General features: G+C 32.0%; 1 protein-coding gene across 1 annotated transcript in view; it reads left to right on the top strand.

Moving 5' to 3' along the window:
* Positions 1 to 3,729: 3,729 nt before the first annotated feature.
* LOC147068037 (transcription factor hamlet-like) overlaps positions 3,730 to 17,399 on the top strand; it is a 121,651-nt gene continuing 107,981 nt past the window's right edge. Inside the window, exon 1 of the mRNA XM_085952048.1 lies at positions 3,730 to 4,262. Coding sequence (XP_085808174.1) covers positions 4,235 to 4,262 — 28 coding nt within the window. The 5' untranslated portion in view covers positions 3,730 to 4,234. The remainder of the gene's footprint in view (positions 4,263 to 17,399) is intronic.

The raw sequence follows: 17,399 nt of genomic DNA, 5'->3' as shown, positions 1-17,399 counted from the left end.
TAAGACAATCTTGTATTAATTTATAGTGGGTGATATTATAATATTTATTACCAACTTAATTAAGACTTTCATATTTTTCTTATGATCAATTGAGCAATAAGCCATATTTAGTCATTCAAACATTTCGACAACTTTACTTCAGACAGATCTTATTAACTCATGTGCAGTCAATATCAAATATTAGCCCAATACTGAAAAAAGACGCCACCCACATAAGATGCAGCGAGATTCGGACGCGTGAAAAGGCGCCGTTGCTCGACACTCCACGAAGAAATTCACAGATCGAGTTTAGGTACTTCATCACAATTTTTTGGGGATCCTAGATGAGTTCAGATGATTACACACGTATTACGATTTCAAACTATTTTTTGTGAAGGTATTCATCTACCTCTGCAGGTGGTACATGTTTATTACGATATTTAATAGTAATCGACATATGTTTTTAAATGTAGGTAGGTACCTTCCCCATGCCCCCCACATCTTGAAGTGGGCCCTCAGGACAGGACCTTTGACGTTAATGACAGTCTGTCGCTCTACAGTGGCGTTTTCAATGGTGTGCGGGGGCAAATAGCATTCAGTATATTTTTATAGATTTTTTATAGTTGAATTATAGAGTTCTTGAGTATACTGTCGAACAAGATCTTCTTGTCAACGTGTTAAAACTGTGAACTAATAAACCCCTCCTGTTTTTAACTGCACTTCGACTGTAACGACATCCGGTTATGGACGAGTTATCCACGTGATAAAATGTGAACTAACAAGCCCCTCCTATTTAGTTAATCGCACTTCGACTCCAGCGACTTTCGGTTATTGCCTAGATCTTCTTGTCGGATAGTAGGTACAAACAACAATCAAAAATTACATCGCACAGCTATACATTTTAAAATGGTAATGATTCTGAAGTAAAATAGCGCCGCATACGACTTTTTTACTATTAAAGCGAATTTAAGTTGTGTGTTTATCTCATTTATCTGATCGACCCAGCCGCGCCAGGCCCCCCTTGAGCCCGGGCCCCTAGGCTATAGCCCTGTCAGCCCCACCCTTGTGGGGGCCGTGACCTTCCTACTTCACCTACTGTTTTTGAAAATTAAATTATCAAACTAATAATACTACTTACGCGCCTATGAAATCTTGCTGTGTGGTCACAATAATATGTTGATAAAATCGATAACATAGGTATAATCGTTACTATCCGACCGTTTTGAAAGTTTTATATCAAATTTGTGATGAGTGTGTGTATCATAAAAATAGTAAACATACACAGATATTGCCCTGCCAATAAAATAACGCACACTATTATCCCTCTCGCCATTACATTCTCCCAGTTTCCCCGTTGCGGTGTAAGTTCACCCCCGACGTGGATTCTGGATGCTGGACCAGCCGTTGTCTCTCCCACATCATCGCGAGTCTCTTTTCTCTCTCATCTCCGGGCCACGCCCTCCCCCGCGGCGCCGCCCCCGCCCTGGGTCCGCCCACCCAAGATCCGCCTACTGACAGATCATCCGAAATGAGACACGATGTATCTCTCTGTAAAAAATATCGCCATAATTATGATGTCTGATTCGAATGTATCGGAAAATCGTGGAACCAGGTACTGCGATGTTTTCCAAAGTGCTTTGCGATACAGCCAACGGCGCTAAATTAAATTTAATTTTCCACTATAAATACGTAGGTAAGTGTGCGTAATTATAAATTCAATAAAAATCGGAATTTATTGAAATGTTTTAGTTTGGAAGAAACCCCACCACTGACGGTATTAAGTACATACTAGTTGAACGAAACTTTAAATAAGTAGGTAGGTAATCAAGTTTTTTTTTTCAAGACTGCAAGATGTTATTTTAAAAAATGTAATTGAGTCAGTAAAATTTGTTAAAAAAGTTGACCTGGAATATTAAGAAGGTAGGTAGGTTAGAATCCAATTCGAATGAAATTTTTTTCTAAGATTCATCTAATTATTATGTATGGATGGTTTTGAGGAATATCAAAATTAGGTAAGTAGGTATGTATTTTCTTTAGTAACTACATATTTATCCTAGTAGGTACCTACCTACTTAAATAATTATTTCGAGTACGTGATCTCCATTGTTGTGTAACTTAACTAATATATTAAATTACCTAAATTTAATTTAAATCTGATATTAAAGGTGTGATTCCGTCAAAATAGGTAAGTACTTAATGAGTACATTAACCAACAACAATATTATTTTTGTGATAAAGAATGGAATAAGTAGGTACTTTCCACCGTACAGGACATCAGAGGTTAACAACCGGTTATAGACCTATTCAACATTGTCTATTAAACTGTATACCTACCAACAACCATTGCCTACATCTACATCTACAATGTAGGCAAATGTAGGCCATACATCTCTCATATTATGCATAAGTACCTACATAATATTACAATTTTATATTAATTTTATCTGGCAAGCAAAATGTGTCACATTATTGTTATTTATAGCTCTACGCCTTGGGTCATAGACGTTACCATCGTAAAATAAGTGCTATTAATATTTATTGTAGAAGGCCTATATTTTTTCACTCCTAATTCATTGTCATCTACTAAAATAAACACCCTGTCTAGACGTCTGTTATGTAAAATTACTAATCCCAGATTAAAAATATTTCTTGATTCTAATTAGTCTGGTGCATACACGATTTATTATATCTACCTCAGTGCAAAATAATTAAGCCAAAGCAATAAATGTCAAATTGGCGCCAGTCTGACGTAATATTTGTCTTAACATCAATAATTAAAAAGAATATTATCATTCCTGAAGTTATTGTTATGTCTTATGTCTTTCGGGTGATAGTTTAAACACACATTAGCCACTGAATAATTTTCCTTGAAATGAATACGTAAAAAATATTGTAATGTTTCCCAGTAGTAAGTAATAAACATCATTAATAATTTATGATTGTTATGAAACTGAGGTCATAAGCAAATCATAATGAATAATGCGTAACGTAGCATGGTTACCTTTTCAATAAATTTATCCAAGCATCCAGGATAATCTAATTATTGTATTTTTAAACTCAAGTGAAGTGTTGTTATCTTTTTCTACGATGTTTTTAGTACAAGGTATCTATATGTATACAAAGTTACACTGTACATTTTCTATTTTGAATTATTCAAATCAAAATTATAATATTTTATTATAGTAATTATAATACGATCAGCATCATTGCTAAAGTGGCTTATTTAGAATATTTAGATATTGGATTAACTGCATATTTTTCTTGTCTGAAAAATGACTGAACATTGTAAATAAAACAATTTACTTTCATACTAGGTACCACCAATTTATAATTTATACCTACCTATTATATTAGGAAAAGCTCAATGGATTGATCAATAAATATAAATGGGTAATAATATAATTAACGATTGAATTAAGAATGTCGTATTTTTTTATTGAAATACCTAGATGTGTTTTTTTTTTGATAGGCTTAATACCTATTATGATTAAATTTTATGTAAAATTTGATTATCTCTTTTCCTTTAAAAGCGAGTATCAATGAAATTAAAACTAAAGACCAAATCTACCTATAACTAATAAATGATAGACCTAGATTATTTTGTCATAAAATCAGAGTATGTCGAAACCTTTTGCAGACGTGCCTGGGCGTGGCCGTCTGCGCTGTTTACTGCACGGGAACCTTTCGGCTGAACCCCTGGAGGATATGGGAAGAGGGGGTTTGTCGGGATGTTATCGAGGGAGATGGTTTATTCGAGCGCGAGACGTGAACCGGTGCGCGTCACCTCAAAGAAACCAAATAATATGACAGTTCCGCTTATATAATTATACATCGCGGAAATACATTTCATTCCTCATTTAGACAACATATGTCAAGGACAGTCTTATAATAATTTTTGATAAATCATTAAAGTTTACTTACCATTTCGTGATTAAATGTGGAAAAGGCTTTTTGACACTGATATTTTTAGTTTTGATGGTTCCTATATTGACTTCTATTGACACTAGTTTAAAAACTATGATCTAATTCTTAAATACTTACTAGATATTGTGTTATGAGACAGTGCAGTGTGAACAAAATGTGAATTTATTATTTCGATGATTTTTCGAACAGGCCAATTAGTGTTGAACTTTACATCGGTATTATGATTAAAATGTTGCCAAAAGATGTAAATATTTGGACACGTATTTGTTAAATTGATGCAGAGAGATTATTTTCTCAAAAGACAATCAATCTGGTCGAAGTGTTGTTTTCAATGGTAGACGCGCGTTACAGAATGTCAGGTGAGCTCACTCTTATTTAGATATTTTATGAATTAATAGTAATGTATAAACGTTTAGTTAATACCTATGTGTAATAGGTAGGTATATTTTTAAATAATTGTGTTGAACATCACAAACATACCTAACCTCAAAACCAGTAAATAAGTGCTTTCTAATAATTATGTGCCTTTATTTTGATTTAAATATTTTTTTTTCATAAAATACTAGCAAACCTATACATACCGTACTGGAAATTAAATGGGTAGATTATAAAGTTGAAATCAGGGACCTTCATTATAATTTATACTTATTCACATTTATTTCTTATTCAGAATACTTGTACCTACTATGCATTTTGATTAGGTATAGAACTGTTGACTCACTAGATCACACATTTGTTTGCTATTTTTGTATTATTTCTCAAGTGGAACATAGGTAGTCAACATTGGTTAAAGTAGGCACCCACTTCAAAAAAACTGATACAACTACCTATTTGCATACATTTAAAATACCTATAATGAGTACCTACCATAATTACTAAAATTATTTCCGATGTTTTTTTCCAATTCTATTGACCAGCACAATTCATAATTAATGAAGCCCCAATGGAATTATTTAATTTAAACTTCAATTCATTATTTATGGTCAAATGATGGTAGGTTATCAATGATAAGATAAACAGAAACACTGTGATGAAAACATGACTTAAACACAGAAGCGTATAAAATAGCGTCAATGTAACCAACTTGATGCGATCATTTTAGTTTGATTAAACTTTCACCCTTTTCCTCTGTTTTCTATTCTACCTGCTGAGCCAGGGAGATTTAAAAATATTCAGTCTGGTTATTATTTTGCGGCATTATTTTTTTGAGTTTTTTTTTATGGACGACCTGGATGGTCAGCCGTCAAATACATCATGTATGTAGGTAAGTACCTCGTCCTTATCACTATAATTATTATCACGGAGTTGATAACATCAGTGTTTAATAAAAAATGATTTCGAATTAATCACAATGCAATTAGATATCGTAAATAATCATCTCGCCATGAAAATATCATTCTACGACTTGTTTATCGCCTACAACATCCGCTGTCATTGAACATAAAAATGGCAAAAAACAGACTATTTGGGCGCGAAACAGTGGTCGTCGAATTAAATAGGATCTTTTGGAACTTCCGGTGTACATTAATGAACAATCATAAACGCCCAGATTTTTTGTGAGGTTTAACCAACCAAAAATAAATTGCAGTTAAATAATTCTATCTTTTCACTAGATTTTGTTGTCTAACTTAAATTAAGTATATTATTATATACTTACACGAAAATTTATATAGGTAGGTAATTAAGATAAATTAATAATTTCATTATTAACAGGTACATTGATATGATAAAGTCTATAACACAGTATTTGTTGACATTCCACCGTAGGTAGGTAGGTGTTTCTAATTAAAAATGACTTCACATGAAAATAATACGTTAAATTAATGATCTTTTGACTAATTTGACTAAACAATAGTGTACATACAGTAGGTAGGTAGTAGGTACCATTCTTGTGTACCTACTTATAGTAATTGTGACGAATAGTTAACAACCAATTCGCGTGAAAATATGTTAAATAATCTGTAGATTGTGAGATACATAGTAATGTTTGTAAGTATTTCATTAAGTATTTGGTTTTCTTTAGTCTGTGGAAAATACGATTTTCACTTAGGTACCTATAATAAAATAGACAATACCTAAAGGAGACAATTTAATGAATGTACTAACTTTCTTAAACATATTAACATAATATTATTACTTATGTACATATTATCTAAACTTATTCATTAGTTTAATATAATAATTCTATACGAAGGTAGGTATTTATATTAAATTTTACATTTTTTAATGATCAAGGTAAAATAGTAATTAGGGGAGAGTGGAGTACAATGCGGTTTAAAAGAAGCCCGATGTATGACTTCATACCACCTAATATTACTAAAAGGTAGGCTTACCAAACGTCCCGGTTTCACACATTGGTCCCGGCGTCCCGGTCGGTTTGGAATTTTTTCTTTGTAAAACTGCTGGATTTTGAGTCTCTTCACCGTGAGACATTGGAAATGTTGAGTGAAAACATAATTTGAACAGTGCGTCGTCATGAGATTGATAAAAAGATTGCATTTTGTAGTGACAATTTTGTAACACGAATTTTGGAGGCGGGGGTACATAGAAGAAGGCAAAATAACGTTTACAGACGACTCAAACAAGTAGTTACTTGGTGTTAATATTGTCGGCATTAGAAATGGACCACATATTATGCAAATACAATTCGATCTGCTGTGGATGGTCTGCCAATTGAAATTGAAGCTCTTGTTTTGATAATATATAAATATGTTCATATCTACACAGTTCGAGTAACTCAATTGGCCATTTCGGCATTACGTGCAACTTTTTTTAAAGAGAGAATTTAAACAAAAATGTTAAAAAAAGTTCATTTAATTAAATAAATAAAATAATTTAAATTACTGGTGCAGCAGAATAATTCTTCTTTTAGTAATAAAACAATTTTTAGTGGTTAAATTTGTTTCTTTGACCTATCTCCCGTTCTTGTCCCGGTTTAGAGTTTCATAATTATGGTAAGCCTACTAATATGCCAACTGATGAACGGCTTCGATTATTATACAAAGTGTTACGACCATGCCTTGCGTCAAATGTATGCATAATTATTAGGTAGCTAAAGAATTATCCTATAATACGGTAAATCAATGGGCGAGCCCGACATGGATGGACCTCTTGAAAAATCTACCTGTGTACGTTTTAGGTAGTGAAATGCCTACGCGGAACAGGATTTTGGAGAGCCGATACATATATTGCACCGTATTGTAGGTACCTACCTAACTAGCTTGGCAAATGGCGGAGAGATGTTGTGTGAAAACCACTGGTAGAGTTAATTAGCTGACCGCACCCGCCGGCGGTCGTGGCCTTATCTGCTCGCCAAACCGATCCAGCTTGTACAAATTGGTAACCGGTGATGATAAAAAACAATGCTATATAAATATACGCATATTATATGCATCATTCAAATCACTTAAACGGTTGCGTTTAGCAAGGCTTTTGTATATCCACGACACAATAGCCAGCGGTGTTGTCAAAAAGTTCCTGCACTGTACCGGTTGGCAAAAAGTTTTGAATAGATAATAATATGTACTTATCTGTTACTCTGTTATTGAATTTGTAAATATTTTTTATTGAGGTAGAGTCTAAATAATTGTATAGTAATGGGTTTTTGCCACGTAAGCCTATCCAGATGTTATATTAAATCTTTTTTATCCAATTGCATACACTTTCATTTTGATTTAACCCACTTATTATTACATTTAGTACTTTAAAACTAAGTTACGCAAAAAATAATTCTAATGAAGTTTAAAAAATTGCGCAATTAAAGGATAAAAATCACCTGAGAATCAAGATACCCACTGACGGTGCTAAGACACTTTCCAGTGCCTAAATAAAATAGTAAGACAGTATATAATAATAAAAACTTCATAATGATAAACGTAATACAATTACACTAGGTTACGATAGGTCTTCTTCTAATATGTATCCAGCTAGAAACGTCTCTTATAAGATTCTAAAATCGGAAGTCTCTGCGGCATAAAGAAAGGTACACTAATATAATAATTATTATTATTACAAAAAAATGTGTCTTGTTACAAATTTTTCAATTCATTATTACCATTATTAGTGTGATGAACTATCAATATCAATTCGTCATACGTATTATAATATCATAAATTTAGTGAGAGAAAAATCATTTGACATTTAATGTTTGATATCAACTTCATAAAATAAGCAATGCTAAAAAGTGCCTACACTCTACTTAGGTGAAAACATTTTTAAACCCAAGCAATATCAATATGAATATTAAATAACTAAATCAACTAAAAACATTAGTCAGTATATAAAATGTGAGGCAAGTAAGTATTAGTAAAATATCAAATAGGTAATTAAAAAAACTCCAATCTACCAATCACTTTAAAAATGAATAAAAATTAACTAGATTAAGTAGTGAAATGAAATTTTTTTATACTTTAAAGCATTTAGATTTTCTGGATTTCACGAATCGTTTTAATCACTTGATGGCGACTTAGCCCCCTTCCCCCCTCACACTACCCATTCTTTTGGTTTATCTTCTTTTTTTCAGATTGCATTAAAAAACAGTATTTTGTCTCCTGTAAAATTTAAATATAAGTCTTCCACGACATGGCTTAGCTTTAGCCGTATAGAATGATCATGTTGAGCGTTATAATGCATTTATGTAAGAATCAATAATTTAATATTATATTAATAATTTATCTAACACTCATTCATTGTTTAAAATCATTATATTGGACATAACACACGTGTACATAGTAGTTAGTAGGTACCTATATATTTCAATACAGGAATTAGATGCATTTATTTTATACCTAATATATTTTAATAATAATGCCCATGGTAGTTCTTGAAAATTGATTGAATCTTGAATAGGTACCAATGTATATATCTATTCTGAAAGAAAATTATAAAAAATCATGCAAATAATAAAATATTGGAAAGCACTGGTAGAAAGCTGATCTTTCCCTTGATTTTAGTTGAATATGTGGTTTAGCGCACACTTTTGCTGATATAAAGTGATAAGAAGCGATTAATCAGTTTTGAATTTAAGTTAACCGTTTAACGGTCTTTTAATTGTCGTTTCTAAGAAATGAATTAAAGTTGAAACATGTTAATCATAAAACATGTTTTATTTTGTTTTGTTATATATTAGGTAGGTACCTTCTATGTAATGATGTATTACCTACATATTGATGTTATTTGAGTTGTTGCGGTATTTACCTTCTGCCTATTTAGATCACTCTTGATTTAAGTGTCTTGAATCATTGTCACAAGATTTATTATAATTATTTTTACAGACCGGTAAGTAGGTATTTTATGAAAGCTATCCGTTGAAAAAGATAATAATATGAACCATTGATATACTATGTAGTACATCAATGCTATGAACCTACCTGTAAAATTACACCATGTTCATACTTACATGTCAACTTTTAATTATAAATTACTTAATTTGACGCCAAACGATTTTTTTCTATTTATTTTATTGTTTTGGTATATTATTCAGGAATTCGCTGGCTTAACTCAATTAATATTTTATAAAATGGATACTCGAATCCATTTATAAAATATTCTTTGTAGTGAAACAAATGTGTTATAACCAGGGAGCGAATTTATATGCAACAAAAAATTGAACAAGAAATGCAAAATGTAAATGTAAACTATGGAAACTAAACACAATTTAAAAAAAAACAAAAACGACACACTTACCATTCCTAAATATTATTTGCTGTTTTTTTGTCCGAAAAAATAAGTTACAATATTTTTTCTATATTCTCTGGCATTAAATTATCCGCATATCTGTCAGTATTTTGTTTATATGCGGAAAATGATCTCTCAACGTCCACAGAAGTGATAGTGCAAAATTTAAATAAAGGTGCCCGAGTTGACTTCACTTTTTCTGATATATTAATAAAATGCTCGGGGATGCCATTAAAAATGCAAGTGCATCTACCTGATTTAGTTATGTTTCGATAAAATTATAAATGCAAAAGCCCTAAAATATGCATTTATTAATGAAATATGCACTTATGTCTCAAATATGCTCTAACTCTATTTATATGCACAATAAAATTTTATTTTTGGATCTGCGTCTTTCGAAACGGATTTCTGTGCAACTCCCATAGCTGTGCATACACCCTAACAAAACATGCACTAGCATATAAATCCGGGCCCTAGTTATAACTACCTATCTAAAAAATTTCAGTTGTTACCTATTTGCCGATTTTCTCAAATATCTACCTATTTACAATCATTTAACCATGAATCAGACTTAATTTGAATCCAAGATATTTTTAATTAATTTTAATAAATTTAATGATATAGATTATATTAGGTATCACCTCCCCCCAGCCATAGTGCTCTGTTTTATTTTCGGATTTAGACCCCTTTTTAAGACGGCTCTAGCAAACCGTTGGATCGTTCATGACATAATATTATATAATACATCGAATACATTATTATTATAAGGTACCAATAAGAATTGTTTTTTTATGATCCAATTTATCTCACCATCTTCATAATCTTCTTATCTGGAATAAACACAACCCCAGAGTTTGACGGTTTTATTTGGGTTATATTTAGCACCCGTTTTGTAAATAAGAAGAATTTCGTACCGACGTACGTTTTTGTTGATGGAAATGTCATGTCAATAGATAATATTTTATATCCTTAGGTAATATTAGATACCTTCTCAGATATATTTGCTAAACATATAGAAAACGGCAAAATTGTACTGTGTCTAGACCAGTGGTTCTCATGTGCGGCCACCAAAGGATTTTGTTGCGGCCACCAGCGCTTCACAGAATAATGTTTCAAAAATTTATTTATAAAATTATGAAATTTTTTGAATACACATGACTTGTCTTTAATTTCTTTCCACGCTCAAATGATCCATAATGTGTTCTTATGATGAGATCTTGTCGATGGCTCAGTTCCATAGTACAATAAGTAAAAAAATTAACTTTAATTTCTTTCCACGCTCAAATGATCCATAATGTGTTGTGTTCTTATGATGAGATCTTGTCGATGGCTCAGTTCCATAGTACAATAAGTAAAAAAATTAACTTTAATTTATTTCCACGCTCAAATGATCCATAATGTGTTCTTATGATGAGATCTTGTCGATGGCTCAGTTCCATAGTACAATAAGTCAAAAAATTAAGTTTTGAGTTATGTTAGCCATTATATTCGTAAATCGCTCCTCTTCAGTTTCACAAAATTACTCGAAAAAATTTCTAGTTGTTCTCGTAGGGCCGATGTTTTTGTCACTTTTCTGCAAGTCAGTGTAGGTGAGTCAAATTTTGATCAGCCATTATGTACTCAAAACTACTAATTTCAAGTTGTAGCACTGTGTAACTGAGCCATCGATGTGTGAAATAGTCCTTTCTGACTTTACGAAATTTCTGCCGGTATACAATTTCACTCATTTGTTTAAATGTGAGATGAACTTGTCTATAAATAAATTGATCCATTTTTTTAGTAAATAAAATTAAGCTTTAATTTTTTCAATCACACCGAAAGTGAAATTTGGTGCGGCCACCAGACGTTTCCATAGAACTGTCAATGTAAATTGTGCGGTCACAGTTAAATTTCACGTGAGAACCACTGGTCTAAACTCTAGATATTATTAGCTATGTAATAATATTAGCAATCCATCAATTTTGTCTACAAAAGTTCTTCAACCTAATTAAAAATATTTGTGAATAATACCTTTTTATAAAGTGTTTTCTTTTACCGATTAAGGGCATGGAAAGGGGCGGTTGAGATTTTTGACGCTGGCCTGGTTATATAAGTAATATTTTAGGTTGGTGCCAGGGAACTCAGAAATAATGGGAACTGAAATACACAACGGGTAAGGCGATAGCAGGTAACCGACTCGAGTAAGGAAGAATCACTATTTATTGCACGTGCATAATGCGTGCTTCATTTTCGTAGGACACTCACACATTCAAAAGCCTGCTTCACCATGCGGCGTATTGAATATTGCCTATCGGTATTATATTTATTATCTGTTCTATGGTTGGTGCATTATAAGTAGGCTTACCATACGTCCCGGTTTCGCACATTTGTCCCGGCGTCCCGGCCGGTTTGGCATTTCGTCCCGGCTGTTGTTTCGCGTATAAATGATTGTCAATATAAAATTATTATTAATTTAATTTATGAATAAAATGCAATTTTTTATCATACTTATTCCAATTTGATTTAATATCTCGACCGGTATCAGAGGGACATTTTCGAGGGTTTCACAAAAAATAAATAAATAAATTTGAATTTCTGCTGCAGCAGACCTTCTTCATTCTTCTTTTGTACATACTTTTAATGATACAATAGTTTTTGGTAAGTAAATTTGTTTATTTGCCCTATCTCCCATCCCTGTCCCGGTTTAGAGTTTCATAATTATGGCAAGTCTAATTATAAAGATACTTTTATTTTAATTACATAAGTTAACTTTTACTTTTATGTTTAAGAATAGATTTTCTCGTATTTTCCTCATGTCTAATTCTAATATTAGAATTCACTATTATAGATAAAGTAGTTCCACGATGGAATTAATTTTATTATTACCTAATGATAAACTTATATTACAAATTACGCCATACGATGGAAAAATATTTGATCTAATCGTAGGTATTTATTGGGTTTTATTAAAGTATTATTTTATTCAATAAATAATTGAACGTAGATAATTTTGACACTATCAGAAAAAAATACCCGCACTAATCAAATTCCGACCAACTTAGCTAAATCACGATGTAAATAATCAATAACTATGCGTCCGAGGTGTTTGTCTCGTCCGGCATCAATATCTTTAAAAGATTTATTTATAATAACATATTATGTTTCTGAGGTGTTTCCAAATTATAAATAATTCGCTTACAAATATTTCGTTAAGACGATACATCAGTGAAACGGCAAATAATTTTCAACTATAGGCGCGACGAAATTTTGGACTCGCTGGCATTCGGAGAGCGAACGTCGAGGTGTGAATACGTCAATTTGTTTCGTGATGGCGATGGGGGTATTAATTCTTGAATCATGTAAAGATGACTAAAAACGTTACCCATTTACTTGAAAAAGAAAACATATCAATGAATATATTATTATTGTTACTAATAGAACAAACAGAACATTAAATGGACGCATGTTGGATTTATATCACAGATTATATTTCGTTCGGCATGCGTCATTTGCACCCGCGACCCGCAATCCGCGCATCGCCTAGCCACGATATTTTTAGACCATGCCTCAGCTGAGGTATAGCCTTAAGACTAGACTAGGAAGACAAAAAACAATTTATGACAAGAATTTTTAGCACTGTAGAGTTTTAAGGTTTTGTTGGCGATGTAAATGTTGATAATGGCGTGTGAGTGGGACTGACTCTTGGTCGGTGAAATTCAACACCTGCAATTCACCTGTGCCGTTTTGAAGTGTTTACTTTCTACTCAGTAAATAATTTGGGGCTGATTCGTCCTCTTATCATACCTATTGATAACATTGTCATTTACGTATACCCCTGGACTGTAGCATGCAGGTAAATTAAAACAGTTTGAACGGAGGTTAGTATTCATTTAAGAAGTTCACTGTACTAACAGAATGTAAGTAAATCTATGTAGCTTATAGAGTAGTGGTCTCCAAACTTTTTTTGATCATGTATCCCAAAGGCAGAAAAAGAAATACTAGTACCTACCTCCAACGTATATACACATTACTTATATAATTATATATGCGAAATATTATAATATTATAATGTTTTCACGCTTGACATTCTGATTATTATAATATATCAAATGGTCATAAGGTTTTAGTTATTATGGTTAACTGTTTTTATATGCCTTCAAATTTAATGAAAATATTTATGAATATTATTCCATATTGTAGTGCCATAAGAAAGTCTTAATTCTTTAGAACGATGTGTAATAATTGATTGTTCTGGATTTTCATCCACATTTCGATTCACAACATCGATATTTTCAGGAGTACAAACATTACCACTTGACTCAATTTTCCAATTAAATTACGAATACTAAGCTCTGTCGGTCGACTATTGCGATCATAAATTTCACGTAGTGCTCGCAACATAACTCGAATAAATTCATTATTGTAGTTATAAATTTTAATAATTTGTATACGTTGTACAACTGTGTTTCTTTCCATGATGATTAGCCAAACAATACTGAACACCAGTGGCGAAGGGTGGAGGTAGGCTGTTAAGATTCGCTATAAATAGTGCACACTAAGCTATGTTAGTCATATTTATTTGTTTTTATTGAATTAAGACTACAATTTACAGATGGTGTTAGTTAGTTTTTAAAAATCAATTAAACCCTACCTAAACGAAACCATAATAGATTTGGTCTAATTTGGGCAATACGACAAAATTGTGCACAATTTTTCACTCATAGTTATTTGTTTTCGTTGGATTAAAACTACATATTACACATATTGTTGGTTCATTTTTTTAATTCATTAAGTCCTGCGTAAATCAAACTATAATAAATAAAAAATATTATTCTATCTATAAAATGCTCAAAGTTATGTATGATTTAATTGCATAATTTTAGATATTTTATTGATAGACGTGTATTTTTTGACTATTATCTATTATGGCTTGGTTTTTCAGGGTTTAATTGATTTTTTAAAATCTAACCAACATTATCTGTAAATTGTAGTCTTATTTCAATGAAAACAAATATGTATGTCTGAAAAAGTTTAATGTGCACTATTTATGGCGGATCTTAACAGCCTACCTCCACCCTTCGCCACTGCTGAACACACATGTCAATTTTGATGGGAATGGCTTTTATAACGTTTTAAAATCTATAGTAGGTACTAGGTACATAGGTACTATATTATTATGTATTTACATATTAATATTATAGTGTTGGTCTGCTCGATTTGAGGGTCAGCTATGCAGTTTATCATACATTTTATTTCGAGACGTTTATTTTCAAAAATATATTAATTTATTGTGTCATATCAATAGGTACGTATTATAAATGTTATTGTCACCTATTTAATTTCATACATAATATGGCTCTATGGTGCATATTTGATATTTATCTGTAAAGCTGTGTATAATATGTTTTATTGTTGAATAGCTAAATTGCATGTTGAACAAATCTGCGAAATCGAGCAAGAAAAAACACACTTTTGAATAAGCGCTTCGCTGGAAATTTTTCGCGGTTAATAAAAACGCTTTGACATCGCCCAAAGAATATTTCCTATTGTCATTTTTCCGCGGTCATTAAATTAGACGGACACGAGCCAAACAATGTCCCGTGATTTCTTTTCAAGAAAATGCTCATTTTATTGATTTCGAAAGAGTAACAATCATCTAACCCGCATTGAAATGCAGATGCGGCGCATGCGCACAATGGCGAGTTTTAAAGACAAACGCATTGATATGCATGCATGACAAACAGGTGTTGGGTGTGATGAATCGGAGATCTTCCTTTCGCGGACGAATGCTCTTTCAGGCACGTTTTGAACATTTGGTTTCGAGAAGTATTTATACTAATAGTATGCAACAAGTCTGCAGTGTAAATGACCGAGCAAAAGTTTGTCATAACATAACATAAGGCCAGCTCCACACAATATTATTGTAAGAATTCCATAATTTGATTATTGGGTTTTTAATAAATGGTATGGCACCCCCATATGTACGCCAAGATAATTTGACGATTGCCATATACCTATGATATAATACAAATATTAATAAAATGCATGGACGTTACGACTTGCAATAGCAAGTAGTAAATAATATGTAAGTTTAATATTAATACAAATATAGTGTACCCACATAAATCAATACATATTGATGAGTTGTTGTAAATTTTAGTATTATTTATATATTATTTATAACCTATAATATGTATGTGTGTGTATTTATTTATATTTATACACGCATTTCATTTATAACGTCAAGATGGAAATTGTCCAGTTGGCGGTCACCTAGTTCTTCTGGATACAGGCATATCAGCAATCTGCTAAATTAGGGTGGGTAGGCAATGCACCGATTGATGACAAATTATGGAAAAAATATGAGGATTACAGTTTTTGAAAGTTTTGTGAATATGATAATTATTTTCGCCCGCGTCGCCAATAACCGTTCCACTGTTAGTGGATTTGTGGATCAATATTTTTAAGACTATCCGTTTAATAAGACACCCGAGAAGGAATAATAATAAAATATTATCTATGATGATTTATAGTAAGATTTGTAGGGTTAGATTAGGTTAAGTTAAATTGGGTTAGGTGGGGTATTTTGAGTCTGATTATTAATAAGGGTGGCATATTATTGTCTATGAACGTCTATGCAACAGCATCGTGTAATCACTCGAAGCCTGTTCTCTGAGAATATCTACTCGTAATTTAGAAGACAATTTAAGATAATATTATATCATATCATATTCTATTAGGTATATAAACACCCTTTGAAGCGTCTCCATATAAAACAGCAGCGTCCGTTTTCTGAATAAAATTTATGAACTCATTCAAAATACTTTTGTGATGTACGTACTCGAATGTTATATAAACAATGCCTACCTATACTTTATTTAATAATCGGCTCAAGAAAATAGCACCACACAGTCATATTGACAAATTGTGTTTTATTCCTTCTGAATCAATATAATAAAACCAAGACCCTCGAAGCTATCAGATATTTGATGTTCTTTGGCGGAATCAGACAGTCCTTCATGAAGTTTGCGATAAGTAGGTATACCTATGTTATATAAAAAAATCATAAAAAATCTTTCGGTTCGACTATGCACAAGGATATTTTTTTAAATGTTGATGGATTGATCTAAGTTCTTTAAACTTTCAACGGGTGTATAATAATTGTATCATTATTCATAATAATCGTATCAATGAAGAAAAGATGAATACCGTTATTTGATTAATCAAATTTGATTGAGCCCCTAAAGCCTATATCTTGATCTGGTCATACATGTATACTTATTATTATCTATTTTGGGTATAAAATACAATAAATTTATAACGATTTTGCTATTTTTGTATTACGTATTTCAAAGAATGCACTTATCTCTGTTTCACATTAATGTTTACACACTGCTTTTATTGTGTCGAATAGAATTTGATAAGCAATTATGTACATTCAATATTACAAATGAATCAACAGACAGGTATATTAATCAATTTACTTTCTACTGTGTGAATCAACACATCTGTCCACTTGACAAGTGTCCCGGGTGGATAAAAAAACCCCTGACAACACGTGGGGTTATCAATGTCTCTCTGTCTACAGATAAACCCTTTGACAATATAGCTACAGATTATAGAGCTTATAAACTACCCAAATAACCAAATATTATTTAAAAAAAAAGATTTGATAAGCTCACAGGTGTAGAAAAACCGCTTACCTTAGCATACATTTGTTACCCTTGCGTATTATCGTACGGCAAGTTCGGGTTTGATTCCCACTCACTATAATATGTAATTATTCCTATGTTACATACAGTTTGTCAATTAATACGTATTTTGGATCCATGACATCGTTT

This window comes from Rhyacophila brunnea, unplaced genomic scaffold, assembly GCF_057557595.1.
Source record: "Rhyacophila brunnea isolate RB1 unplaced genomic scaffold, BYU_Rbru_1.0 scaffold_3, whole genome shotgun sequence".
In the NCBI taxonomy this organism is placed as follows: Eukaryota; Metazoa; Arthropoda; class Insecta; order Trichoptera; family Rhyacophilidae; genus Rhyacophila; species Rhyacophila brunnea.
This window is presented reverse-complemented; position numbering and strand designations above follow the sequence as displayed.